The 27,339-nt window shown below is 46.0% G+C and overlaps 1 protein-coding gene across 1 annotated transcript in view; it reads right to left on the bottom strand.

Moving 5' to 3' along the window:
- USP35 (ubiquitin specific peptidase 35) overlaps positions 1-27,339 on the bottom strand; it is a 69,326-nt gene that overhangs the window by 7,759 nt on the left and 34,228 nt on the right. Inside the window, exons 4-10 of the mRNA XM_007067408.3 lie at positions 24,251-24,380; positions 18,602-18,703; positions 16,178-16,336; positions 15,510-15,703; positions 15,306-15,399; positions 3,016-3,122; positions 768-1,983 (exon numbers count right to left, since the gene is read on the bottom strand). Coding sequence (XP_007067470.1) covers positions 768-1,983; positions 3,016-3,122; positions 15,306-15,399; positions 15,510-15,703; positions 16,178-16,336; positions 18,602-18,703; positions 24,251-24,380 — 2,002 coding nt within the window. The remainder of the gene's footprint in view (positions 1-767; positions 1,984-3,015; positions 3,123-15,305; positions 15,400-15,509; positions 15,704-16,177; positions 16,337-18,601; positions 18,704-24,250; positions 24,381-27,339) is intronic.

Genomic DNA, 27,339 nt, shown 5'->3' with positions numbered 1-27,339 from the left:
ACACAACACACACAACAGCAATGGGTGGAATGTACTTAAGGAATAAGACTAGGAGGCAGGAAATGGGTGTTCTCTGCCACAGACTTCTTGGGCATGTCACTTTGCCTCTCTGTGCCTAAATTTCCCTATCTTTAAATAAGAATAATCCTTACTTTACTAGTGTGTTAAGGGGTTTATTTTGCCGTGGTTGGCAATGCACTTAGATTTGATGATGGTGAATGAAAATGCTTGTCAGCATACATGTATATAGCATCCTTCACAACAGTCCCAGGTGCTTACTGTACCAAGACCAGTTGAAAGCAACACATAAACTAGGCCCCTGGGTTAGGATTTAGGAGATCTGGGTTCTAATTATGTCTCTGCCACCAACTTGCTGTGTGACCTTGGGCAAGTCACTTCCCCCTCTGGGCCTGTTTTCCCCCTACCACACTTTGACCTATCTATTTAGACCAGTGGTGGGCAACCTGCAGCCCACGGGCCCAACACTGATTTAGACTGTAAGCTCCTCAGGGCAGGGAGTGTCTCACTCTGTGTTTGTGCATTGCCTGGCACAATGGGGCCCTGATCTCAGTTGGAGCTACTGTTATACAAATAATAACGAAACTCTTTACCTTTGGATTTAAAAGGGAGATGAGATTCAATTTTTGGGAACCATGAGTGTAACCTACAGGCCTGCTCCCACTCAAGCAAAGAGAAAAGCTGACACTGATTTCGATGGAAGCAGAGTCAGTCCCCTAAAACGTGGTGCAGAAGGTAAATGGAGTTACCTGCAAATATAGGATGTTATCTTTGGAAATGGCTTCCATCAAGTCTTTACTGGGAGAAGGATCCCCATGCAGCCGGACGGCGTCTGAAACGGCCTCATGCACGGCCCAGCTCTGCTTGCAAGGCCGCTGCCTGTAGAAGAGCACGTAGGCCGTGTCTTTGGGGAAGAAAGAGGTCACGTTGCTGACCGATTCGAAGGAGGAAAAGGATACCCTGGTGTCGTTGAAGAGGTACCACTGGATTTCAAAGTCCATCTGCTTGTCTGACATGCTTTTCTGTGCCCCGTCCCTTGGCTGACTGCTGGCACTAGTACTGGTACACTCTCTGGCATAACAATAGTAGTGGCCACTCTCTGAGGAGACTCCAGAATGGACCACCACGCTGCAGAGATCATACACCATGGACACAAATCCATTCCTGTTCTGGCAAACTTCACCGGAGTCCTCAGAGGCAACCAGGACCGGCAGCTTCAGCACCAATGGAATTGAGACATTATCCAGGATCTTCTTCCTCTTCATGGTCCTCAGGTCAAAGGAGAACCTCAGCAGGGTGAGGACAAGGTAGTGTGGCCCCTCTGTCAGCTCGGCCACTTTCTCCGCATCTTGCAGGGAAGCGCACTTCTCACAGTGATATTTATTCTCGGATGTCAGCACCTCCGGTGATAAGAAATAGTTGATCAAGTCCGGGACAGATCTGGAGTCCTCGGAGCCACAGGTCTGCTCTCCAAAAGCCAACAGTGGATCTTTCACTGCCTCCAGACTGACGTGATCTCTGTCGGATCTCAGGATGAAAGGAGTCGCTTGTCCCTCTGCTTCCTGGAACCCTACTGTTTCTACTGGCAAGAGCCGGACGGGAGGTTCTCCAGACACGGGGTGCTTCCTTTGCCTCCTTGGAGATTCCATTGCCTGACTCTGTGGTTTTATGGGTGGCTCAATAATCTGTGGGCCGATTTCTTCCACTGGTAAAACTGCTGTGTAGCTCTGCAGACGCATGTGTCTGTTGGACGGTGGGAAAGCCAAGGACAGGTCTGTAAAGGCTTCTTCTCGGGAGGAGACATTTAGACACTTCAGACAGCGGATTTTTGTCATCATCTTACCCCCGAACATTTTCTCAATTAATGTCTTGTTTACGTAGTGGCGCTCCTCAGCCTGAGGCATCAAGTTGGACTCTTTAAGCTTTTGGTAAATTCTTTTCCCAGTTTTCTCTTCTTCATGTAGCCTTTGGCAGAGGAAAAACACCTGCATTAGAAATCACACAACAGACCAGTGACCTCCAACGTGTGGCCCCTCATCCACAGACAGCCTCTCACTACTTATTTTTTCACACCCAACTCCCTAGGAGGTTGATGTACTTTCAACTTCTCAACACTTTCAGCCAAAGACTATCACTTTATGGAGTTTCCTCTCCTTACGGCTGGTGACTCCCCACACGGTAAAGCTTGGCCTGGAGGATCCTGCCTGATGAGGTTCTTCTGCCTGAGTGGGGGTGAGGGGATGGGATTTGGGGCGCATACACTTTACATGTGCCACACACCCCATTTCTGCCAGAACTCCTTTGCGTGCCCACCTGCAGCTGGGATTTGAAGAGGATCTGTGGCTTTTGAGCTACAGAGAGAGACAGAAATTTTAGACAAAAGTCAAAATTTCAAACAGGGGTGCGTTTTTTTTAAATGCTTGTCATTCAGAAATAGTCAGATTTTCCCACACACTCGGCAGAGACAATCCCCTTTGCCTTCAGGGCGTATGTGGCAATTTTCAGGCCAAACTGATTTTTCCAAGCCAAAGTTTATATACAGGAGAGCCTAAAGTAGGGCTTTATAATTGAAGCTGCGACTAGAACCCTTCTCCTTCAGCTCCAAACACACAGTGCTCCAGCCTGTGAACTAAAGAACCCCCTCGGGCCCTAGCTGACATTACTAGCTTCCTTATCCCCTCGGTGGGCCCAGCTAGTCCAGGGTAACCTCACTCACTCAGACCCCACAGTACATTACTCACCTGTGAGTCAATACAGTGTTTAGAAAGCCTTGGAAATGATCACTGATATTAGTTGTCCAACTTTCTCTCTAGGGAACAATCCCACATTGGCAGGGGATGAGCACAATGACCCAGATGAACAGCTGTTTGCATCTCTGTTGTCATTTATCACGTTGTGTTTAGGAGGCTCTGCCTTGTACAAACCCAGAACAGAGAGAGACCTGCCTCCTGCCCCAAAGAGTTTACACTCTAAACATGTACAAAGGCTGCCACTTACCGATCCAGCAGGTACTTCAGGTATTCAGAACAGTCCTGCTGAGCTCCAGGGCTAAACCAAGGAGGCCAGGAGGCTGAGAGGAAGCCTTCAGGTGAGATAGCAGGTCGCTGGCAACAACAAAATGAGAGGAAGAGAAGCATTTAAGGCCGGTCCACTCCCATTGGGCATCACTTTGCATTCACTTCAATGAGAGTTGGGTCAGGCCCTTGCAGACACAGTCAGTCATGGAGACCTGTCGGGAGGCAGTGTAGCACGCATCAGCGAATGTTGGGAATAGAGGTACCTGTGCCTTGTCCCTTTAAGGATTGAAGGTCTGCTGAGGGGGCCAAAGCGGACAGCTCTGGTTGCAGCAAAGTGGTATGTGCTCTGAAAGAACTGAGCAGGGCTTGTGCAAACTATGTTTGCTTGGAGGGCGGGAGGTTGATACTAAGTTCAATAAAACTCCAGGTTTAAAAGTGTCCCTGAAGTGTAACATTAGCAGGACAATAAAAAGATTTCTTTTTATCACTGGAATGCTGGTACACTGCAAACTCAGGGAGTAGGGCGGCCGCTGATGCATCCCCAGAATACAGGGCATCCCCACTCCCGCCGGCATGACCCCACATGTGGAAATGTTAGCAAATGAAACCTGTACGAAAACACTGCCACATTTAAAATGCCCAGCTCATTCCTGAGTATTATTGTAAAAGACTAGTCCTGATTTTTTGGCAAGCTCGACAGTGCAACAGCCTGCAAACCCTGCATTCAATTCTGTTTATGATTACACAGAATGGCATGAAATATTACAACGTCACTCAGAACTTTCTCAATAAAAGACGGTGTTCATTTGTGTGTAGGGAACAATGTGACAATGTAAAGGCAGTTAGGCTTGCTAGCGAGAAGTAGATTGTGTGGTGTGCCAAAATTCACAGAATACCATAGCCTTTTATCGGTGCCCATCCCAGGCCTTCAGAAGTTCTTTGTTCTTGTTCAGTGTACATATTCTTGCATTCCTCTGTTGAACTGACACATATATGGAGCTCCACTTTCATGATCTCTGTATCTTTTCATTTCTCCAAGATGTGATCATCAAAAAGAAAACCCTCTCCGTGTGAGCATTGCCATGTGGTACTGAAGAGATGTAACAGCTGGATTTTCTTCAAGTCCTTGAAGTTGCCCTGTGCTCTGATGAAATTTTTTGGGTACCTCTCTTCACGAGGCAGGCAATCCTTTAATGCAAGAGAAGAGATTAGACTTTCTACCATGCCAAATTCTTCATTCTTTCATGCTACAAGGGCATACAGCTTCAGAAAAATTCTTCAAAGCTGATGGGTTTTTCAAGAGCTAACCGGAACACTTTGCTGTGAAAGCAAAGGGAAGTCATACCTGTCATGCAGATACTTCTTTGCTCTTTCATAAAGGTCATGAAGCCCTTTTTACACCTTCCAGGAATATTTTGAGTAAATCCCTGGAGCATAGAATTCACATGTATCCAAAGAATTTGTCCCTAATCCTTCCCTCCAGTTTCATATTCAGTCCCTTCGTGAGCTCACGCACTAAAAGAACACTAAAGCACTTGGCTTCTAAAGCATCAATACAATCCGTGAATAGCTTCAGAGCATGGCTCACAAAGAGCAAATATAGTTCAGCAACCTCACTGGTACCCCCCCTTGTTACCCAAGCATCTCCAGATTACTTTGGGACACTCCTCCTCTCCTAAACACTAGAAATCACTGGGTAGCGGGTTCCAGCACTTCAGTAATCTATTGACTGCCAGCAAAAGAGACAGCCACCTGGTAACGTGTCTCAACAGATTGCACTCTTCCACCTCACGGTCACAAATCACCTTTCATTGTTCTGTTCCAGGAGCAGAAACGCTGAAGTGAGAATAAACCTTTAGAATTAAATATTCTACACTGACAACGTTTTTTTGCCGCCTACTCTGTTGTGCTATGAAGAATGTGTGCTAAGCAACTGGCTGCTAAAGTGTCCCTGTTGGCATTTTTCAGTTTCTGGTAGGGTTGTCAAATGATTTAAAAAATTAATCACGATTAATCGCAGTTTTAATCCCACTGTTAAACAATAATAGAATACCAATTTCAATTTATTATAAATAGTTTGGGATGTTTTTCTACACTTTCAAATATATTGATTTCAGCTACCACACAGAATACAAAATGTAGAGTGTTCACTTTATATTATTATTTTTTATTACAAATATTTTATACTTTATACTATTTATATTATTTTATTACAAATATATTATTTGTGTATTATATATACATTCTTATATTATAGACATACGGATATTATATATACATATACGTTATTTTTTATTACAAATATTTTATACTTTGTACTGTTTATATTATTATTTTTATTACAAATATTTGCACTGTAAAAAGAGATAAGAACTGCAATCTACAAGTCAAAGCATGAAAGGGTATATGAACGTTCAGCATATCTGGCATGTAAATAGCATGGAACACTGACTACAACAGTGCCATACGAATGCCTGTTCTCACTCTCAGGTGACATTGTAAATAAGAAGCAGGCACCATTATCTCCCGTAAATGTAAACAAAAACTTGTTTGTCTTAGCGATTGGCTGAACAAGAAGTAGGACTGAATGGACTAGTAGGCTCTAAAGTTTTACATTGTTTTGTTTTTGAGTGCAGTTATGTAAAAAAAATAATTCTACATTTGTAAGTTGTACTTGCATGATAAAGAGATTGCACTACAGGACTTGTCTGAGGTGAACTGACAAATACTATTTCTTTAGTTTATCTTTTTTACAGTGTAAATATTTGTAATCAAAAATAATAATATAAAGTGAGCACTTTGTATTCTGTGTTGTAATTGAAATAAATATATTTGAAAATGTAGAAAAACATCCAAAAACATTTATAAAAAATTTAAATTGGTATTCTATTATTGTTAAACAGTGGGATTAAAACTCCAATTAATCACAATTCATTTTTTTTAATCAAGTTAATTTGTTTTCAGTTAATTGCTTGAGTTAACTGTGATTAATTGACAGCCCTAGTTTCGGGTAAACCTTGTTATGCTTCCAGTAATTTGCACTGGCATTATCTGCTGCATAGGCTGACAACTGCAAACTGAGGTCAAAAGCCACATGTTTCTGTGACAAAGGCTTGCGCAGTTTCCTGACTATCACTGTTAAATCCAGGAGAAAGTTTGAATCCCTTTTTCAAAACTGAAATACGTTAAGACTAAAGAAAAACACTTTGCTGCTCCCTTATTTAAAGAATCAGTGGTCAAATAGAAATATAGATCATTACTCTTAATATAGTCTAAATGCTTCTGAATTGAATACGGGGCTAAAATGTTCTTGCTCAATGCTTTTTGCCTTGCTTTTTCTGCAAGTCAAGTCTTTAGCCACAGACGAGTCATGGTAAATAGTTTTATTAAATTTTACGCAACCGTTGATGCTTCGTTACGAATGGTGACGCATAAGAGCATGGACCACTTTGCAAAGTTCAGCAGCAGTCACATTATCGGCATGAGGTGACACGCTTGCTTTGAAGAAGTTCTGCATATTAGCAGAAGTAGCTGCACTGCACGAGTTCTGTTTGTACTTTTCAGAAGAAATGTGTTGATTCAAGTCTTCTTTTCGATGATTGCTGACAGCTACATCACTCCTATACAGGCTGCAAGATGCGCGATGCTCTCCGTTCCTGCTTTCAGCAATGAACTCAGATTCTTTTGGCCATTCGGGATTAAAAGACGTCTTGCGTTTCAGCGCGGTGACTATAAAAAAACTCAGAGACGATGTTGACTTTATTGACTACAGCTGAGAACTGCTTGTGAATCAGAGTTTGAGGGAACAAGCTATCTGTATGGGCAGTGGTGTAGTCACCCTGATCATGGAGATTATTAATTTTCCACCAGGGACCAGGATTTTTTAAAAGACTCAGAGAATTCCCATGGTTCAGACAGACTGCCATGTGTTCCCCTACTATGGTGATGGGACAGGCACAGTATAAGAACCCAAAGAGCCCAGTACCAAAAGGCCCAGCAGGGTACAGTAAAGAAGCTTCTTTTTGACTCTTATATGCAAAATACTGGCTTCAGTCAAGTTCACACCTGCTTCCCCTAAACCTGAATCGGACCCTCTGCTCTAAGTGAAGGAGCAGATGTTAGCAAACCTAGAATCCCACAGTCCTTTGGTTATGTTGCTACTTGCTACCCTTTTCCGCTACGAAGTAGCTACATGTGGGACCCACTGAGGTGATCGTAACCCGAGCCAGACATTCCAGCTGCTTTTGAATGGCCTCAGTGATATGCATTTAAGGTAAGCGGGTTATTCTGAGATACAGCCATATGCTGCTTCCACCCCTGCCCCTGGTGCCACACAAGTGCTGATAGCAGATGCAGCAGTTCTGCTAGAAAGGGTTTTCTCTCACCGTGTTCAGACAAGCCCACAGGGCACCGTTAGAGAGAGACTGTTTCATTGTTGGCTGCTTATCCAGACCAGAAGTTGGCTGTAAACCACATACGATTCTCCTCTGTTTGGAGCATGAGCATCACCGATGTATTCGATAAACACAAGGCAGCGACACGACCATGATGGAGTCACATGTTCTGCTTGGGAGAGTCAAGTGTGGCAGGCTCTGGAGTCTGGGTTTAAGAGCCTTTTAAGCACACTGTCGCTCACAGTTCTGTTCACACCGTTTACTGTGCACCACCAGGGACAGACACACAGACATGAGTTACTGGTGCACTACCAGGGAACACACATGAGTTCCTGCTAGAGCCTGAGGTTACTTTTAATATCAGGCCCTCCATTCTAACAGCCTGTCAACCTCCCCCTCAGCTACCAGGCCCCGGTCCTTGGCCTTGATGCACAAAGTTACCTTTCCAATCCATTCAGTTTCAATCCTGTACTTCAGCCCTGCCCTCTCAATCTCTCTCTGACATCCCCCCTCGTTGTCTTCCCTTCATCTTAAATTTAACCTGATCAAAAAAATGGAACTCCTTCCTGCATTCGCTGTTGAAATATCACCATCTTCCCTATCCGCCACTCAGACCATTAACTTGTGAGTCCTCTTTGATTCTTCCCTCTCCCGTGCCGCCACATCCAGCTGTGTTTTCCTCTCTGCTGTTTCTAAAATCTGACCTTTTTCATCCTGCATAAACTCTGGTCCCTCCTCATAATCTCAAAACGTTGACGACTGTAACCTCCTTTTTGCTGGCTTCCTGATGCCTGACAGGGGACAGCACAGAGGCCAGTTTGGCCCCCTTCCTGCAGAGTCTAACCAGCTGTTAGCCCCGTCAAAGTATCGGCTGGCTGCCTGGTGTGCAGCGTCTAGCAGCCAAGGAGAGGAGAGGGCAGCTGCTGCAGCTGGCCCAGCTGCGCCGACTGAACAGCAGAACGCCATGGGCCCGCCCCCGCCACGCCGCAGAGGCACCGCCCCCACTGGCGTCCTCCTCCAGAGACAGATTTCCATCAGACAAAGCCATGTCTGGTTTTAATCACTAGCAGAGAGGGACGGAACTTTACAAAACTAGGACAGTCCCGTTTTAAACCAGACGAATGGCCTCCCTAATCGGGAACCAGGGCAAACTTCATTGGTGCATTGCAATTAGGGAGCATTCAGGGGTTAGAGTAAGGGAATAGGCTTCAGAAAACATGTGTTCTAGTCCCACCTCTGCCACTGTCTTGCTGTGTGACCTCAGGCAAGTCGCTTAACCTCTCCGTGCCTCAATTTTCCCACCTGTAAAGCAGAGTCATTGAAATGGGCCTACATTTGTAAAGTGCTTTGAGATCCTCAAAGGAAAGGTGCTATATAAGTGCATGCTCTATTTGTGTTATATACTCTTTCAAATGAGACTTGAAATGAAGGTTTCAGCCACATACATGCCTTAAAATCTCACAGCACATTTTGCATAAGCAGGAGCATCTTAACAGCAGACTCCTGGCTACATTTCATCTTGGATAATGTTATTCTGCCTCTCTGAGGGCTCATGTGGAAGTGTTTCAGAGTAACAGCTGCATTAGTCGTATTCGCAAAAAGAAAAGGAGTACTTGTGGCACCTTAGAGACTACAGAGACTACAGTAAGCTACAGCTCACTTCTGCAGTTTCCACAGTATGCATCCGATGAAGTGAGCTGTAGCTCACGAAAGCTTATGCTCAAATAAATTGGTTAGTCTCTAAGGTGCCACAAGTCCTCCTTTTCTTCATATGGAAGTGGTAATTCTTCACATTTCAACTCAGGGATCGGTTTTGGGACCAATCTTATTTAATCTTTTTATTACTGACCTGGGCACAAAAAGTGGGAGTGTGCTAATAAAGTTTGCAGATGATACAAAGCTGGGAGGTATTGCTAATTTAGAGAAGGACAGGGATACCCTACAGGAGGATCTGGATGACCTTGTAAACTGGAGTAATAGGAATAGGATGAAATTTAATAGTGAGAAGTGTAAGGTCATGCATTTAGGGATTAATAACAAGAATTTTAGTTATAAGCTAGGGACGCATCAACTAGAAGTAACGGAGGAGGAAAAGGACCTTGGAGTATTGGTTGATCATAGGATGACTATGAGCTGCCAATGTGATATGGCTGTGAAAAAAGCTAATGTCATCTTGGGATGCATCAGGAGAGGTATTTCCAGTAGGGATAAGGAGGTTTTAGTACCGTTATATAAGGCACTGGTGAGACCTCACCTGGAGTACTGTGTGCAGTTCTGGTCTCCCATGTTTAAGAAGGATGAATTCAAACTGGAACAGGTACAGAGAAGGGCTACTAGGATGATCCGAGGAATGGAAAACTTGTCTTATGAAAGGAGACTCAGGGAGCTTGGCTTGTTTAGCCTAACTAAAAGAAGGCTGAGGGGAGATATGATTGCTCTCTATAAATATATCAGAGGGATAAATACCAGAGAGGGAGAGGAATTATTTAAACTCAGTACCAATGTGGACACAAGAACAAATGGATATAAACTGGCCACTAGGAAATTTAGATTAGAAATTAGACGAAGGTTTCTAACCATCAGAGGAGTGAAGTTTTGGAATAGCCTTCCGAGGGAAGTAGTGGGGGCAAAAGATCTATCTTGCTTTAAGATTAAACTCGATAAGTTTATGGAGGAGATGGTATGATGGGATAACATGGTTTTGGTAATTAAATATTCATGGTAAATAGGCCCAATGGCCTGTGATGGGTTTTAGATGGGGTAAGATCCAAGTTACCTGGGAAAGAATTTTCTGTAGTATCTGGCTGATGAATCTTGCCCATATGCTCAGGGTTTAGCTGATCGCCATATTTGGGGTCGGGAAGGAATTTTCCTCCAGGGCAGATTGGAAGAGGCCCTGGAGGTTTTTCGCCTTCCTCTGTAGCATGGGGCACGGGTCACTTGCTGGAGGATTCTCTGCTCCTTGAGGTCTTTAAACTACAATTTGAGGACTTCAATAGCACAGATATAGGTGTGAGGTTTTTTTGTAGGAGTGGTGGGTGAAATTCTGTGGCCTGCATTGTGCAGGAGGTCAGACTAGATGATCATAATGGTCCCTTCTGACCTAAATATCTATGAATCTATGAAACTCAGCCTCCTCTTCATTCTTAGGAGCATAGGAGTTGTTGTAATGGATCAGGCCAGTGGGTCCATCTAGTCCTGTATCTCGTCTCCCACAATGGCCAGTACCCACTGCTTCAGAGGAAGAAACCCTGCTGAAGGAGATTACAGGATAACCTGGCCCGAGGGAAGTTTACTTCTAATCCCTAACATCTAATTGTTTATACTATGATGTACGAGGGTAACTCTGGATATTCCTGTTGTCCATATAAATGCCTAAACAAACCCCTTTCCGAATCCTTCTAAGCTCTTGCCCTTATGGTACTTTGTGGTAGTGAGTTCCACAGGCTAATTGCATATTATATGGAAAAGTATTTTCTTTTATCAGTTTTGAACTGGCTACCTCTCAATTTCCTTGAATGTTTCCTTGCTCTTGGGAGCATCAATTTAACTGATCTACCTTCTCTAGCCCACTCATTATTTTATTAATTTTCTTCATGTCCCCTTTTATTCATCTCTGCCTTCCATGTTTAAACTATTTATATACTAGTACAGAGACTTCCACTTAATTCATTCACCAGTTCATTTGATCCTCCATTAAATTTGATCCAAATCCTTTTATAAAAATAAAACAACTTCCACCCATTATTCTGATCACTGTAGGCAGGTACTATATTACTGAGCAATGCCTTGAGGAAGCGGCTATCTAATTAATATGGATGGGGACACAGCTCTGCATGAGAAGAGATATTAAGAGCTGAAAGAAGATCAACATGAGAAGAGACAATAGCTAGAAGCTGTTAGGGAGTGTCATAACCATACAGCTAAGGGTAGCCTAGAATTCTTCCTTACCTGTATGGGGTTAAGAAGCTCAAATAACCTGGTTGGCACCTGCCCAAAAGGACTAATGAGGAAAGAAGATACTTTCAAATCAGGGGTTGTGGGGAGGCTTTGTTTGTGTGTTCTCTGGGGAAGCAGAGAAGCATCAAGTCAGAAAACTCCTTCTCCTAAAATCATCCTAAAATGAGTCTCAATATTGCAAAAAGAGGAAGTAAATAAGGCAGGGCGCGTTAGATTATCTTTTCTTTTCAACTTGTGAATTTTCCCTGTGCTAAGAGGGAGGTTTATCCCTGTTTTTTCTAACTTTAAAGTTTTGCCGAGAGGGGAATCCTCTGTGTTTTGAATCTGCTTACCCTGTGAAAAGAAAAGGAGTACTTGTGGCACCTTAGAGACTAACCAGTTTATTTGAGCATGAGCTTTCGTGAGCTACAGCTCACTTCATCGGATGCATAGCATATCGTGGAAACTGCAGAAGACATTATATACACACAGAGACCATGAAACAAAACTTCCTCCCACCTCACTCCCCCGCTGGCAACAGCTTATCTAAAGTGATCCTCAAGTAGAGCCATTTCCAGCACAAATCCCAGGTTTTCTCACCCTTCCCCCCCCCCCCCTACACACACACATACAAATTCACTCTCCTGCTGGCAACAGCCCATCCCCCTTTGAAACCCCTCTTTATAATGCGCATGATAATCAAGGTGGGTCACCTCCAGCACTAATCCAGGTTTTCTCACCCCGCCCCCCCACCCCCCCCTTTTTTTTCCAAAAACCACACACACAAACTCATTCTCCTGCTGGCAACAGCTCATCCCACAATGTGCACAGCAATAACCCAAGTTTAACCAGAGCGTCTTGGGGGGGGGGTTTGCAGGAAAAAAAACAAGGGGAGACAGGCTACCTTGCATAATGACTTAGCCACTCCCAGTCTCTATTCAAGCCCAAATTAATAGTATCCAATTTGCAAATGAATTCCAATTCAGCAGTTTCTCGCTGGAGTCTGGATTTGAAGTTTTTTTGCTTTAAGATAGCGACCCTCATGTCTGTGATTGCGTGACCAGAGAGATTGAAGTGTTCTCCGACTGGTTTATGAATGTTATAATTCTTGACATCTGATTTGTGTCCATTTATTCTTTTACGTAGAGACTGTCCAGTTTGACCAATGTACATGGCAGAGGGGCATTGCTGGCACATGATGGCATATATCACATTGGTGGATGTGCAGGTGAACGAGCCTCTGATAGTGTGGCTGATGTTAGGCCCTGTGATGGTGTCCCCTGAATAGATATGTGGGCACAGTTGGCAACGGGCTTTGTTGCAAGGATAGGTTCCTGGGCTAGTGGTTCTGTTGTGTGGTATGTGGTTGTTGGTGAGTATTCGCTTCAGCTTGGGGGGCTGTCTGTAGGCAAGGACTGGCCTTTCTCCCAAGATTTGTGAGAGTGTTGGGTCATCCTTCAGGATAGGTTGTAGATCCTTAATAATGCGTTGGAGGGGTTTTAGTTGGGGGCTGAAGGTGACGGCTAGTGGCGTTCTGTTATTTTCTTTGTTAGGAGTGAGCTGTAGCTCACGAAAGCTCATGCTCAAATAAACTGGTTAGTCTCTAAGGTGCCACAAGTACTCCTTTTCTTTTTACGAATACAGACTAACACGGCTGTTACTCTGAAACCTGTCTTTACCCTGTGAAGTTACCTTCCATCCTGATTTTACAGAGGTGCTTCTTTTACTTTTTTTTTCTTTATAATAAAGTTCTGTTTTTTAAGAATCTGGTTTACATATTTGGTTGGTAGATTATTCTCAAGCCTCCCCAGGAAAGGGGGTGAAGGAGCTTGGGGAGATATTTTAGGGAACAGAAACTCCAAGTTGTCCTTTTCCTGAATCTTTGTCCAACTCACTTGGTGGTGGCAGCAGTACCCATCCAAGGACAAGGAAGGATTTGTGCCTTGGGGAAGTTTTTAACCTAAGCTGGTAGAAATAAGCTTCGGGGGTCTTTCATGCAGGTCCCCACATCTGTACCCTAGAGTTCAGAGTGGGGAGGGAACCCTGACAGGGAGACAGTGTGATTGACCATATAAGCACTGCCGCATGTTATGCCCCTGGGACCCCAGGGTCAGATGGATAATAAGAGTAACCACGTATTTTAGTCAGTAGGAATGCAGCTGATTGAATGAGAAGGAAGACAGTATGAAGCAGCAAGCTCTTAGGCAAAGTGTGACAACATTAGCTCTTATCCAGCATTGACAGTACATCCGGAGTTATCCCCAATGCTGGACGTTCAAGTGTTTTCAAAGCATGACCACATCTTTATATCCATTGGTTTGTGGATACCACCCTATCCATGCAATTGTGTGGAGCCCAAGCCCTTCTATTCATAACTGTGATGTCCACCTCCTCTCCCACTAGCCGTTGAGTAACACCCTTGTGGCAACCACAGCAGTTGCTAGCATAGAAAAGCAACAGCAGAAAAGTACTGATGCATTCTCATCTTCTTTCAATCATCTAGAAATGAGGAAGAGCCAGCTCTCTACTGACCATGGCTTGGGAATTACTACCCATCACCCTTCAGTGGCCTCTCTCAGAGGCTTCAAATTGGCCATCCAAAATGGAAGCACCCAAAATCACTCATCAGTCACTTTTGAAAATCTTGGCCTTGATCTTTTATGGTTGTGAAAATAACCTTCAAACTATGAGCCATGTATCACCACTATTATGATCATAGAATGATAGAATATCAGGGTTGGAAGGGACCTCAGGAGGTCATCTAGTCTAACCCCCTGCTCAAAGCAGGACCAATCCCCAATTTTTGCCCCAGATTCCTAAATGGCCCCCTTAAGGATTGAACTCACAACGCTGGGTTTAGCAGGCCAATGCTCAAACCACTGAGCTATCCCTCCCCCATGTTTGCCTGAGTCTACAGGCAGCCTGAAACAAGAGTTCCAAAAGCTGCCAACTCATTCATCTCTAAACCCACTGAATCGAATGAATATTTAAATGTTAATATTAACTATTACACTGACCATGCCAGGGGAGATTATAACCTGAAGACTGCCCATTCTCATGAGTGAGAAGCTTGGGAGAGACCACCACATATATTTTTCCAAATCTGAACCCATAATTACTCCTGGGGAAAATCTGCACCAAAATATTAAAAATTCTGTGCACAATATTTTAAAATTCTGCATATTTATTTGTCAAAATAACACAATATAATCACTCCAGTTTCAATTATTTGGGTAATTTATTTCAAAATACCTGTCAACACGTATGTCAGCAATACATACCCTAAGAAAAAAGATTCCCCCAGGAGCAGAGAATTAAAAAAAACCCCTATGACAACCCTGTTCCAGTTGCGGGGTACTGGAGAGGGCTGCACGGAGCCCCCCAGAGCCCAAACACCTGCACCTCCCTCCCCCCAAAGTCCAGCCATAGGGCACCCCTGCCCGAGACACCTGCATCCATCCCTCCCAGAGCCTTTACTCCCCACCACTTCTTTACTGTCCTGCCAGGGGAAACAGTGCAGTGCGGCACTGCCCTTCCTCACCCTTTACCAGAGCCAGGTCTCCCATGCCTTCTCCCATCCCCGGGCAGATGAGGATCAAGCCAGGCAGCCAAAGCATGCAGAGTTTCCATCCCCACCAGGCTGGGCACGCCACTCACTGTGAGCTGGAGAGATGGGCTCTGCAGAGTACAGCAGCCCCTAATGGCAGCCAGCAACTCTGTAGTCCCAGGTCTCCAGGGGAAACATGAAATTCTGCACAGAACATTAATTCTGCATTGCGCAGTGGTGCAGAATTCCTCCAGGAGTACATAACAGAAACAGAATTTGGCACTTTATAAACTGCACCAGGACGCATAGGCCTCTTATCAGCAATTGAACCAGGCTGGGTGTAGCATCCAGATGACACCAACGGTACAAACAAGAATGTGCAATAATTACCTGACTGTGCTCCAGAAACGCAAAGAGCCACTGGAGCTTTGTCATCAAGGGCTGAGAATTGCTTTCGGTTAAATTCAGCACCGAGTGCCTAAAGCTTTAAAAGCAAATCAAAAACACAGAGAAAATTAGCCATTGGGGAAACCCAGTTTCTGTAACAGACAAACTCACAGCACTATGGGTAGAGGAGAGGGAAAGGAAACCTACTCAGAGGCCATGAAAAGAGCCTGAATGATGCTGTTCATGTAGCAGGTGTTCCCCAGGTTAATTAACCCAATCTTCCCTGTGTCAGATTTGGAAGCTAGACGTGGGTAGAAACAGGCCAGCTCATTCTTCTGGGAGGTCCAAGCATTTTGTCCCAATAAATGTTTAATTCGGTCTTCATTTGGAATTGGAAGAGCCTTAGAAACAACGAGAGATCTTTGTCAAAATCAATTTTACTTCCTGTGATGTAATAAAGAATCACTGAGAGGTACCAGTGGACCTCATCGGCAAAGCTTCAGTGGGAAATTCAAGTCACTGGAAACTCCTAGGGGGCAGTATCGACTCCCCACTATGACTTGCTTAAGCATAGTATAATTTATTCTATTTTATTTGGATTAGAGCGGTGGCTAGAAGCAACACTTGTGATCAGGACCCCACAGTGCTAGGCACTGCACAGACACATAGTAAGAGATGGTCCCTCCCTCAATGACAGGGCCAAGCTTTTCAAATAAGATTCAGAATCTGAAGCATCCCCTTCCCCGCAGAGTGAGGAGAGCTCAGATCTGATTCAGGCCCATCTCTAATGATGACAAGGTCGCTCTGTATTGAACAGCAAACTAAAGATAGTTTATATGCGGTTCAGAGGACGAGATCAGAACTGCATGCCTTACTTTGACTGCTTCCATGACCGGCTCATAGAGATCTGGAAATCCTGAAAACCGGAAGAACATAGAGTGGATCAGCTCGGCCAGCTGTTCCAGGCAGCTTGTTGCTGAGTTGGAGTCTTCCTTGTTCAGAGAGGCCACCAGTCTGGGAATGTGGGGAAGAAGCTAAAAAAGCAAAGTAAATTCACTGACATAAGGCTCAGACTAGTTATGCACCTACTACACCACGCACAGCACCCTGGATTAAGGTATCTGTGTGAAATTTCACCCCTTCCAGAGGGCCAGCACACAAGGCCTGTGCATCACTTAAATCCCACTTCGGGCTTGACCTTGAATCTATTGAAGTCAACAGCAAAGCCCCCTGGTCTTCAGTGGTGCAGGATCAGGGTCTTAACCCTTATTTTGAGGGCTTAATTGGGGCTTAAGTGTGTTACCTAGGCCCTGTGTTAGCCCTTGGCGCAAGAGTGAATTTCACCCTATTAGTCTGTGCGATCTGTCCCTACGCACTTACTAGGGAATGGAATGTTGCGTGCGGGAACGGAGCAGTAAGTAGCTTAACCTTAAACTCTGAGCTACACACATTGCTAACTGAACCCATCTTGACTAATCTGCGATTTGTATCATTTTATTGCAATCTCTATAAACTACACTACAGTTGTTATGGCCGGAAGGGTGGGAAGAGATGTCCAAATAGCCAAACTGATTATTTTGTTTTAAATCCACTCTTTATAGAGGAAATTAAAGCCACTCTTACGTTATAGACTCCAAACCCATAAGAATTGTACATAAGTGCCCCCTGCTAGGTCGGTAGCAGAACGGAACTAATATATCGTTCCCAAAGTTATAAATGTGCTAGAACCTGGTTTTAAAATTCCCATGCAAATTCATGCAACATGTCTCACTAATTTGTTTCCTGTGATTTCACCTCATCTGTCCTGAATTACTGGTTTTGAATGAAATGATCTCTAACGCCGCCTCTGCCTTGGAAACCAGGTGCATGCTTCTTTCATTTCAAGCTTGAATCTTTTTTGCTAACCTGTGGCGATTTCATTAATTGAGAAAAATGGGAAATGTTGTTGGGGAGGGAAACAAACACCTTTTTGCAATCAATAGTTTCCTAAGCTCTGGTATGAACATTTCTCAGACCTCATCGAAAGACATACATGCCAATATAAGCAGATAGGAAGCCAGACTTTTTTGCCTCCTATATTTGTCAAGCAAAAGAAGGGAAATCAAGGCCAGGAGGAGTTGTCAGGGAGAAGGTAGGACCGCCTTCCAGTCTTCATCCCTGGTCTCCTGCTGTAGCATGTTTGCTTGGTCCCTTGCAATCAACTCCTTCTTAGGCTCAGAGCACCCCAAATACACCAGCTCTGGATCCCCTAGTGCCACCATCAATCTGCTGTAGAGATGGATGCAAAAAGTTCTGCGGAGCAGCTGAGGAAGGACTAGGGACAGATTTGTGGCAAGCCATGAAAATAATCTTGAGAACCTCTGGCCATGGAAGACGATTCTCTAGTGTAGTGGTCACCAACCGGTCAATCGCAATCGACTGGTCGATCCTAGAGGATCTCCCAGCTGATCGCAATCTCTGGCGGCACAGCGAGGCTGCCGCTAAGACAGGCTCCCTGCCTGCCTCGGTCCCACGCCGCTCCCGGAAGTGGCCAGCACAGCCCCACAGCCCCGGGGGAGGGAGGGAGGGCAGAGGTCGCCCTCTGCGCGCTGCTCCTGCCTGCAAGCACCGCCCCCGCAGCTCTCATTGGCCAGGAACAGGGAGCAGTGGCCAATGGGAGCTGCAGGGGTGGTGCTTGCAGAGAGGGGCAGTGCGCTGAGCCATGTGCCACCCTCCCCCCACTCCTCAGGGGCCGCAGGGGCACATTGGCCCCTTCTCCCCTCCCGCACCCTAAACCCCCTCCTGCACCCCAAGCACCAGCCTGATCCCCCTCCCAGAACCAGCACCACCACCCCCTCGTGCACTCCAAACCCTGCCCCAGCCCAGAGTCCCCTCCTGCACCCAAACTCCCTCCCAGAGCTTGCACCCCCTTCTGCACCCCAACCCTCTGCCCCAGGCTCAGCCCAGAGCCCCCTCCCACACTGCGAACCCCTTGGCCCCAGCCCAGAGCCTGCACCCCCTCCCGAACCCCAGCCCACTACCCCAGCCCAGTGAAAGTGAGTGAGGGTGGCGGAGAGCGAGTGATGGAGGGTGGGGGATGGAGTGAGCGGGGCGGGGCTTTGGGGAAGGGGTGGGGTAGATCCTGGGTTGGCCTTAAATTCAAAAAGTGATCATGGGCATAAAAAGGTTGGAGACCACTGCTCTAGTGTCTTTGCTTCCAGGCTCTTTTGTAGCTACCTTAGCTATTACATTCATCGTACTGAACTGAGGTATGATACGTTCCATATGACACACTTGTTTAAGTCTGTATTTAGCCTTACCAAGTGGAATGCTTCATGCGAGTGCTGGAAACTCAGCAGCATGTACAGCAGAACGGACAGCGCTCCCTCCCTCACAATGGGGTACAGCAACTTGGAAAAGACCTATGGAGGGAAAAGCACAGAAAGGCAAGGTGCACACACTACCAAGGCACCACATTAAACATGGTGGCCTCACGTCTTATTAAGATTGGTGGAAACACCTCTGCATGACTCAGGAAGCTCTCTGATCTGCTCTTTTAAGACAAGTAGGGTGAGGCTTGGTTGGTGCATGGATGGGGAGAGTGCCATGGAATACAACTTCAGACTGTACAGCGTCTAATAACAGCAGAGATAGAGGGATGTTCTGGAGGCGCAGGCCAGGAAGATTAGGGATAATTCCAGTTTGGGATGATGAAGGACCATAACCCAGACTCCTTGGGCTAGTTGAGGCTGAGAGACAATCTCTGCCCTGAAGAGCTTACATTCTAAACAGACACGATATGTACGTTCCACCCCAGCATTGCAAGCCTAATCCCAGCTAATCCCGGTGTGGAGGAGAGTTGCGGGAGGACGACTGGAGTCTTGGAGAGTGGGCCCACCCTGCACGCACCCTGCAGGGACAGCTCCTGTCTTACAGAGCCAGGCTGGCTCCCTACGACCAGGTGCATGATGGGATCGCAGAGCCACTCAGGTTCAGCCTGGCCAACCCTCCAAACTGACAGGAGGGAGGCAGGGCCAAATTTGAGTGACTGGTATTGCAACCAGACACCAACTTCTGGCTGGGCCAAACCTGTGTGATGCTGTGACCCTGAGCACCTGGCCACGGTGTCTGGAGAGGAGAGTGGGGCTCAACCCCATGAGACAGAAGCCATCGCGGTCAGCTGAGTGCAGGGCAGGCTCGCTGTTCAAACCCCACCCCTCACCCCACAGCCTCCCCTGTGTACTGGGCCAGAAGTGTACGTTTGCCTAGGCCAGTGCCCTGTGATGGGTTAATCCAGCCCTGGACATGGCAACCATCCTGCGACCCAATGGTGGGTCAGGACCCACTGTTTGGGAAATATTGTCATAGGGAATCTGTGGCAGAGCCATGAACACAAGGCTCTTGGACAGGCAGAAGTCAATATTAGGGGAGTGATGAAAACAAAGACAAGGCCCCGGAGGGAGACTGGAGAGTTTTAAAAATCAAGACAGCCGTCCTGATGTGGAGACCTCTCTGCATTGAGCCGGTGGGGGGCAGCAGCATGGGGAGCCGAGCCGAGCACCGGGGAGACCGTGAGGGGCGACGAAGGCACAAACGGTGACTGCAGCACAGCTGGACTAAAAGGGATCCCATTAACGTCTCGCCAGCTCCCTGGGCACAGTAGTTAAGAGCTGCTCCAAGAGGAAACAGCTTCTGTTCCCTGCACCCTCCAGATTCCTACTGCTGGACTGGAGCAATTCTTGAAGTCAAGTTCAAGTGTATTTATGGCAGAAGCAGCCTTGCCAGCACACCCGACTTAGTCCCAAGTGCTGCGATTCTAGGTGCGTCGGCTGACGGCGGCTGGGTGAGATGAGACAGAGCCTGCTCTCTCCGCTCAGTGGCAGCAAAGCAAGGCGCACAGAGCAGCGGGGTGTGGTCGGTCTCTTTATCCTCCTCTCCACGAGACAGATGCTGAATCCCGCATCCCCAAGCTTCAGCAACCCCAGAGGCCAGTGCGTGCCCTGGCTTCCTTTCCTGGCTGCCCCGCCAGCCCCGAAGCGGCGGCTGCTGCTGAGCCAACACATCTCCAGAGCACCCTGTCTCTCTCCAGTACCACTTGGCAGGCAGGCTCACTTGGCAGGCAGGCGAAGCGGGGAAGGAAGGAAGGAGGAGCATGTACTGGCCCTGGGCATGGCAGGGAAAGACACCTTCAATGCTGAAGGTGACGGAGAGGAGAGAGGTACAAGACAAGAGAAAGGGAAGGTCTGGGTGGCGGGGCTTCCTGTCATCAGGACCTAGACTGGATAGGCTTAGTGGGAAGGGATACTCCTGAGACAAGAATCCCCTGTTCCTGGGATTGCCATGTGGGAGGCTCCGCAAAAATAGATTTGATGGACGGGTCAGGGCAGGGGCGCAGAAAGCTCTCCAAGAGGTTTTCATACTGTGGTGAGGAGTCTCTCGCAAAAAGAGAACGTAATGAGCCTGTGGTTACAGCACATGCGTGAGAGTGAGGAGATCCACCTTCTATTCCTGGCTCTGCCACGGACCTGAAGCTTGAACCCTGGCAAGTCCTCGGACCTTTCTGGGCCAGGAATTTCCCTCTCTGTAAGGGGAGGATAACAGCTTCCCAGCTCACAGGAGTGTTTGGAGGCTCACCACTCCACAAGGTGCCGGCACTGCTACTCGGGATGCCAAACATAACTGTTTCGCTTGCACATTGCCCTGCCCCCAGTGGCCAGTTGTTTGCACCTGCTGTGTCTCTCCACCCACCATAACTGTGAGCTCTTTGGGGCAGAGACTCCCTGTGGCACACGTGTAGTGTGCCTCGCCCAATCCCGCATCAGGGCTGGAAGTGCTGCCACAAGGCCAAGATGAGTTGAGCTCCTCAGATGGGAGGCGCTAAACAAGTGTAAAGCCATGTTACATTTTCTAAATTAATCTTCACTTTCTTTGCCATGATGTTTCCAACGTCTTCAGCCCCTCAGACAAATCACTGGAAGCTGTGCATTGAAAGCAGAGGGCTAGCAGCCATATCCTCCTCTTTCAAGATCGGCATCTCACAAGGTAACGGGCAAAAAATGCCAACACTCCCAAAGCTAATCTATAACCCACCGCTACCATAATCCCAGCAGCTAAATGCATCACAAGCTGTCATAAATATAAAGGGAAGAGTAAACACCTTTAAATCCCTCCTGGCCAGAGGAAAAACCCTTTCACCTGTAAAGGGTTAAGAAGCTAAGATAACCTCGCTCGCACCTGACCAAAATGACCAATGAGGAGACAAGAGACTTTCAAAACTGGCGCCGGGGCGGGGACAAAGGGTTCCCTCTGTCTGTATTGTTTTTTGCCGGGACCAGAGCAGGAATGCAGGTCAGAACTCCTGTAAGGAGTTAATAAGCAATCTAGTTAGATATGCGTTAGATTCTGTTTTGTTTAAATGGCTGATAAAATCAGTTGTGCTGAATGGAATGTATATTTCTGGTTTTGTGTCTTTTAGTAACTTAAGGTTTTGCCTAGAGGGATTCTCTATGTTTTGAATCTGATTACCCTGTAAGGTATTTACCATCCTGATTTTACAGAGGTGATTCTTTTACTTTTTCTTCAATTAAAATTCTTCTTTTAAGAACCTGATTGCTTTTTCATTGTTCTTAAAATCCAAGGGTTTGGGTCTGTGTTCACCTATGCAAATTGGTGAGGATTTTTATCAAGCCTTCCCCAGGAAAGGGGGTGTAGGGCTTGGGGGGATTTTGGGGAGAAAGACATTTCCAAGTGGGCTCTTTCCCTGTTATTTTTGTTAGACGCTTGGTGGTGGCAGCAATAAGGTCCAGGGACAAAAGGTAAAATAGTTTGTACCTTGGGGAAGTTTTAACCTAAGCTGGTAAAAATAATCTCAGGAGGGTTTTCATGCAGGTCCCCACATCTGTACCCTAGAGTTCAGAGTGGGGAAGGAACCTTAACACAAGCCAATTTTAAATGGCTGTCAGGAAGCCATTTGAAGGAAAGAACAAAAGCAGCAGCAGGAGAAATAATATGCCCCTGCCACTCTCAGTTTGGTTCATTCAAGAGGTATTTGCAGTTAACAATAACACTTTACACTTTAAAAGTGCCTTCCATGGCTGATTCTCCAAGGTAGGTAAGTATTGTCCCTGTGACGTTGCACTCCATATGTTTATGGAAATATGCTTATGAGAGTGTGAATATGATGTAACTGGAGAATGCTTTATGCAAAAGGTCTCTTGTAAAGTATCATTACAAAGCTTATAATCTACCGAGTATGGTCATCCTATTTGTATGTATGTATCATTCTTGTATCCTAAAACTAGAAATATGAAGTATTACTCTGAAGTCCTATTGTAATTATGCAAAGTGTGGGCCATTAATGGTGGCTCAGAATCTTGATGGCTCCCATCAACTAGGACAATTGGTTGTAAAAGGCTCTGTTTACTTGCAAAACTTCCTGGGTACATGCTGGCCAGCCTTGGAAGAATGGAGACTAGGGGTTTCACAGGACATGTGACCATGTCAAATGATACTGGAATCCATCTTAAACCTGGTGATTTTCCATTTAGAAGGAGGGGTGGGAACCCAGAAAGAAACAAAGGATTCCCGCCTTGTGCCAAAGCTATAAAAGGGGATGGAACATTCCCACTCATGTGGAATCCCCTGCTTTTCATGTAAACTACCTGATGGAACTAACAAGGTCTGTACCGGGGAAAGGATTGGGCCCAGACTAAGAAGGAGTCTAGTCTGTGAAAGAAACTTATTGGAACATCTCTGAGGGTGAGATTTACTTGTACTCAGTTACTTAATGTATTAGGCTTAGACTTGCGTGTTTTCTTTTATTTTGCGTGGTAACTTGCTTTGTTCTGTCTGTTATTACTTGAAACAACTTAAATTCTACTTTTTAAACTTAATAAACTCACTTTTGTTTATTAATTAATCCAGAGTAAGTGATTAATAGCTGGGGGAGCAAACAGCTGTGCATATCTCTCCATCAGTATTATAGAGGGCGAACAATTTATAAGTTTACCATGTATACGCTTTATACAGAGTAAAACAGATTTATTTGGGGTTTGGATCCCATTGGAAGCTGGGTGTCTGGGTGCTGAAGACAGGAGTACTTACTAAGACATTTTCAGTTAAGTCTGCAGCTTTGAGAATGTGGTTCAGACCCTGGGTCTGTATTTGCAGCAGGCTAGTATGTCTGGCTCAACAAGACAGAGTTCTGAAGTCCCAAGCTGGCGGGGAAAAGGGGGTTAAAAAGGTAGTCTCAGCACATCAGGTGACAATTCCAAGGGGGTCTCTGTGACCAAGCCCGTCACAGTCCCCCATCATACAAATGGGGAGACTGAGGCAGAGAGATGCAGGGGTAATATCTTCTAAAGTGGCCATTGATTTTGGGTAACCAACTTGAGACACCCAGGGCCTGATTTTCATACTGCACGGGGCATCCACCACAACAGTTAACATCAATAGAAACTACGGATGCTTGGCACTTCTGAAAATCAGGTCTTAAGTGTCTCAAGTTGGGCCCTCCAACAATGAGGTATCCAAAATCCACAGTCACTTTAGAGGTGGCTGTAATTGTCTTGTCTGAGGAAACACGTTGAGCCAATGAGAATCAGACAACGAGCTCCTGACTCGCAGTCTCCTGATCTAATGACTAGGCAGCTCTGCCTCCCAGTTCTATAGATCCATTGTATATGGAGGCAAGAACTGCTAGCTAGAAAGCCTTACAAGGCAGACTCCAGTCTACCAGTTCTGTAGATAGTAAGATAAGGTGGGTGCAATCTCCAGTGGGTACAAGCCACTAGCACAGCTCCAATGCACCAAATATCCAATTCTACGATGTCCCCTTTAATCACCTGGTTGCAGCACTAATGTCAATATACGTCTCAGTCAAATTTGATCAAAAGGCAGGACAGAGAAGCTCCAGTACTAAAGGGGAAGGAGAGACTCTGACTGCAGCCATGTCTGAAGGGCACACTGACCTTTTCAATTTTCAAAAGCGTGACTTCAATCAAGATGCTGAACTTTTTCACTGCAGCCAAACCCTTCAGTAGAGCGATGATCCATTTGTCTATGTTCTTCCCTAGGGGCCAAGAGACCCAGTCAATCATCCTACAATGGAAAACAAATATGTGGAATAATGACTTAAAATATGCATTATAAAATCCATGATGTCCTGGACAACCCCGTCCCCTCCAAAATCCTATCCAGGAGCTTGGGACAACCCAAGAAGAAACTGCCCCAAATAAATCATCCCATGTTTTACACCAAGACAAGTGACTGCTGGATTAGGATTTTGGTAATTCAGTCAGCACTACATAGCTGGTAAGAAGGCCTGATCCAAAACCTACTAAAGTGGATGGGGAGTCTTTCCAGTGGTGATTGTATAGAATCATAGAACTGCAGGGTGAGAAAGGACAGCAAGGATCATCTAGTTTAATCCCCTGCCAAGACGCAGGATTCGTTGTGTCTAAACCATCCAGACAGATGGCTCTCCAGCCTCCTTTTGAAAACCTCCAATGAAGGAGCGTCCACAACCTCCCTAGACGTCTGTTCCACTGTCCTATTGTTCTTACAGTAAGGACATTTTTCCTGCGCTGGGTTTCAATGAGTTTAGGATCAGCTTATAGTTAGGCTTGGCAGAATTTCATTATTTTTTATTATAATGTCGACAGATAATATTGATGTTTTTCTTGAAGCATTTTTTTCTATTTTTATCTATTTAATTTTGTATAGTTGCAGAAGATTATGTGGGGGCTCAGACTAATTATTTAATGACAGTATCTGTTGAGATTCAAAACGTTGAAGCTTTACAATTGTTAGTATTAAAACATCAATGGTCAATATCACGTGTCGAAGCATACAGTGCAAATATTGTTAAATCAAACTCTAATAAATCCTCAGGAAGCATTTTTCTTGCTTTGCCTATTTGTAAATTTAGATTATTATCAATGGAAATATTTTATCATCATTTGTGTGTGTTCGTGAAACCATCTCGGGTTCAATGAGCTTTCATCCAATCACAGGCAGGTTTCCGATGGAACCCTGCATAGGTTCCTGGCAGGTGATGGGGAGTCCAGGTTTCCAGGTTCCACAGCTCTGGGGCAGCCCCACCATGGCAGAGTTTCCTGGCTTTCTGCCATGGAGCTGAGGAGCACAGAAGCCCCAGCTCTAACTGGGCTCTGTCCCCATATTCACAACCTGGAGCCAAAAAAACCCTGAGAGACCCCACTTGAGCAGCGGTGAAAGGGAGCAGAATCATGTAAATTTCAGTCAGCGGCCATAGGTCCCAGAGGAACACATTTTGTTTCAGAACACCATGTGTCTGTGGTTCTGAAATGAAATTTTTTGAAATTTCCCGCCAACCAGAAATTCTAAGTTTCAGCCAGCTCTACATAGAACTCCACCTAGCTCTTAGGCCTGGTCTACATTACGAGTTTAGGTCGAATTTAGCAGCGTTACCTCCATTTAACCCTGCACCCGTCCACATGACGAAGGCCTTTTTTTCGACTTAAAGGGCTCTTAAAATTGATTTCTTTACTCCTCCCCCGACGAGGGGATTAGTGCTGAAATCGGCCTTGCCAGGTCGAATTTGGGGTACCGTGGATGCAATTCGACGGTATTGGCCTCCAGGAGGTATCCCAGAGTGCTCAGTTGTGACCCCTCTGGACAGCGTTCTCAACTCAGATGCACTGGCCAGGTAGACAGGAAAAGGCCCATGAACTTTTGAATCTCATTTCCTGTTTGGCCTGCATGGCGAGCTCACCTGCACAGGTCACCATGCAGTCCCAGAATCGCCGAAGAGCTCCAGCATGGACCGAAAGGGAGGTACGGGATCTGATCGCTGTATAGGGAGACGAATCCGTGCTGGCAGAACTCCGTTCGAAAAGACGAAATGCCAAAATATTTGAAAAAATCTCCAATGGCATGAAGGACAGAGGCTATAACAGGGATCCGCAGCAGTGCTGCGTGAAAATTAAGGAGCTCAGGAAAGCCTACCAAAAAACCAGAGAGGCGAATGGACGCTCCAGTTCAGAGCCCCAGACATGCCGCTTCTATGATGAGCTGCATGCCATTCTAGGGGGTGCAGCCACCACTACCCCAACCCTGTGCTTTGACTCCGTCCAAGGAGTTGGAGGCAACATGGAAGTGGGTTTTGGGGTGAGCAAGATGATGAGGAGGAGGAGGTTGTAGATAGCTCACAGCAAGGAAGCGGAGAAACCGGTTTCCCCAACAGCCAGGATCTGTTTATCACCCTGGACCTGGAGCCAGTACCCCCCAAACCCACCCAAGGTGGGCTCCCGGACCCTGAAGGCGGAGAAGAGACCTCTGGTGAGTGTATCTTTGTAAATATTATCCATGGTTCAAAAGCAAGCGTGTTTAATGATTAATTTGCTCTGGCATTCGCGACCAGTACAGCTACTGGAAAAGTCTGTTAATGTGTCTGGGGATGGAGCGGAAATCCTCCAGGGACATCTCCATAAAGCTCTCCTGGATGTACTCCCAAAGCCTTTGCAAAAGGTTTCTGGGGAGGGCAGCCTTATTCCGTCCTCCATGGTAGGACACTTTACCACGCCAGGCCAGTAGCACATAGTTGGGAATCATTGCAGAACAAAGCATTGCAGTGTATGGTTCCAGTGTTTGCTGGCATTCAAACAACATCCATTCTTTATCTCTCTGTGTTACCCTCAGGAGAGTGATATCATTCATGGTCACCTGATTGAAATAGGGTGGTTTTAGTAAGTGGACATTCAGAGGTGCCCGTTCCTGATGGGCTGTTTGCCTGTGGCTGAACAGAAATCTTCCCCACTGTTAGCCACGCGGTGGTGGGAGGGGTGAAGCCATCATCCCAGAGAATTGGTTGTGTGTGTGTGTGTGGGCGGGGGGGGGGGTTAGTTGGGTTTCTGCTGCATGTTAACCCGGAAACCACGGAAACCCTCCTTTTAAATTGCCAACCCATTTTAAATGGCCAACGCAATGGCTACTTTGTATGGGAAATGAGGACGCTGCTGTTTGAAGCCATTCCCACATGTTGTGAAAGATAAAGAAGCCAAAAGACTGTGGCTTACCA

The sequence above is a fragment of the Chelonia mydas genome, chromosome 1, assembly GCF_015237465.2.
Source record: "Chelonia mydas isolate rCheMyd1 chromosome 1, rCheMyd1.pri.v2, whole genome shotgun sequence".
NCBI classification, from domain to species: Eukaryota; Metazoa; Chordata; order Testudines; family Cheloniidae; genus Chelonia; species Chelonia mydas.
Note: the sequence above shows the minus strand (reverse complement) of the source record. Positions and strands in the feature narration are given on the sequence as shown.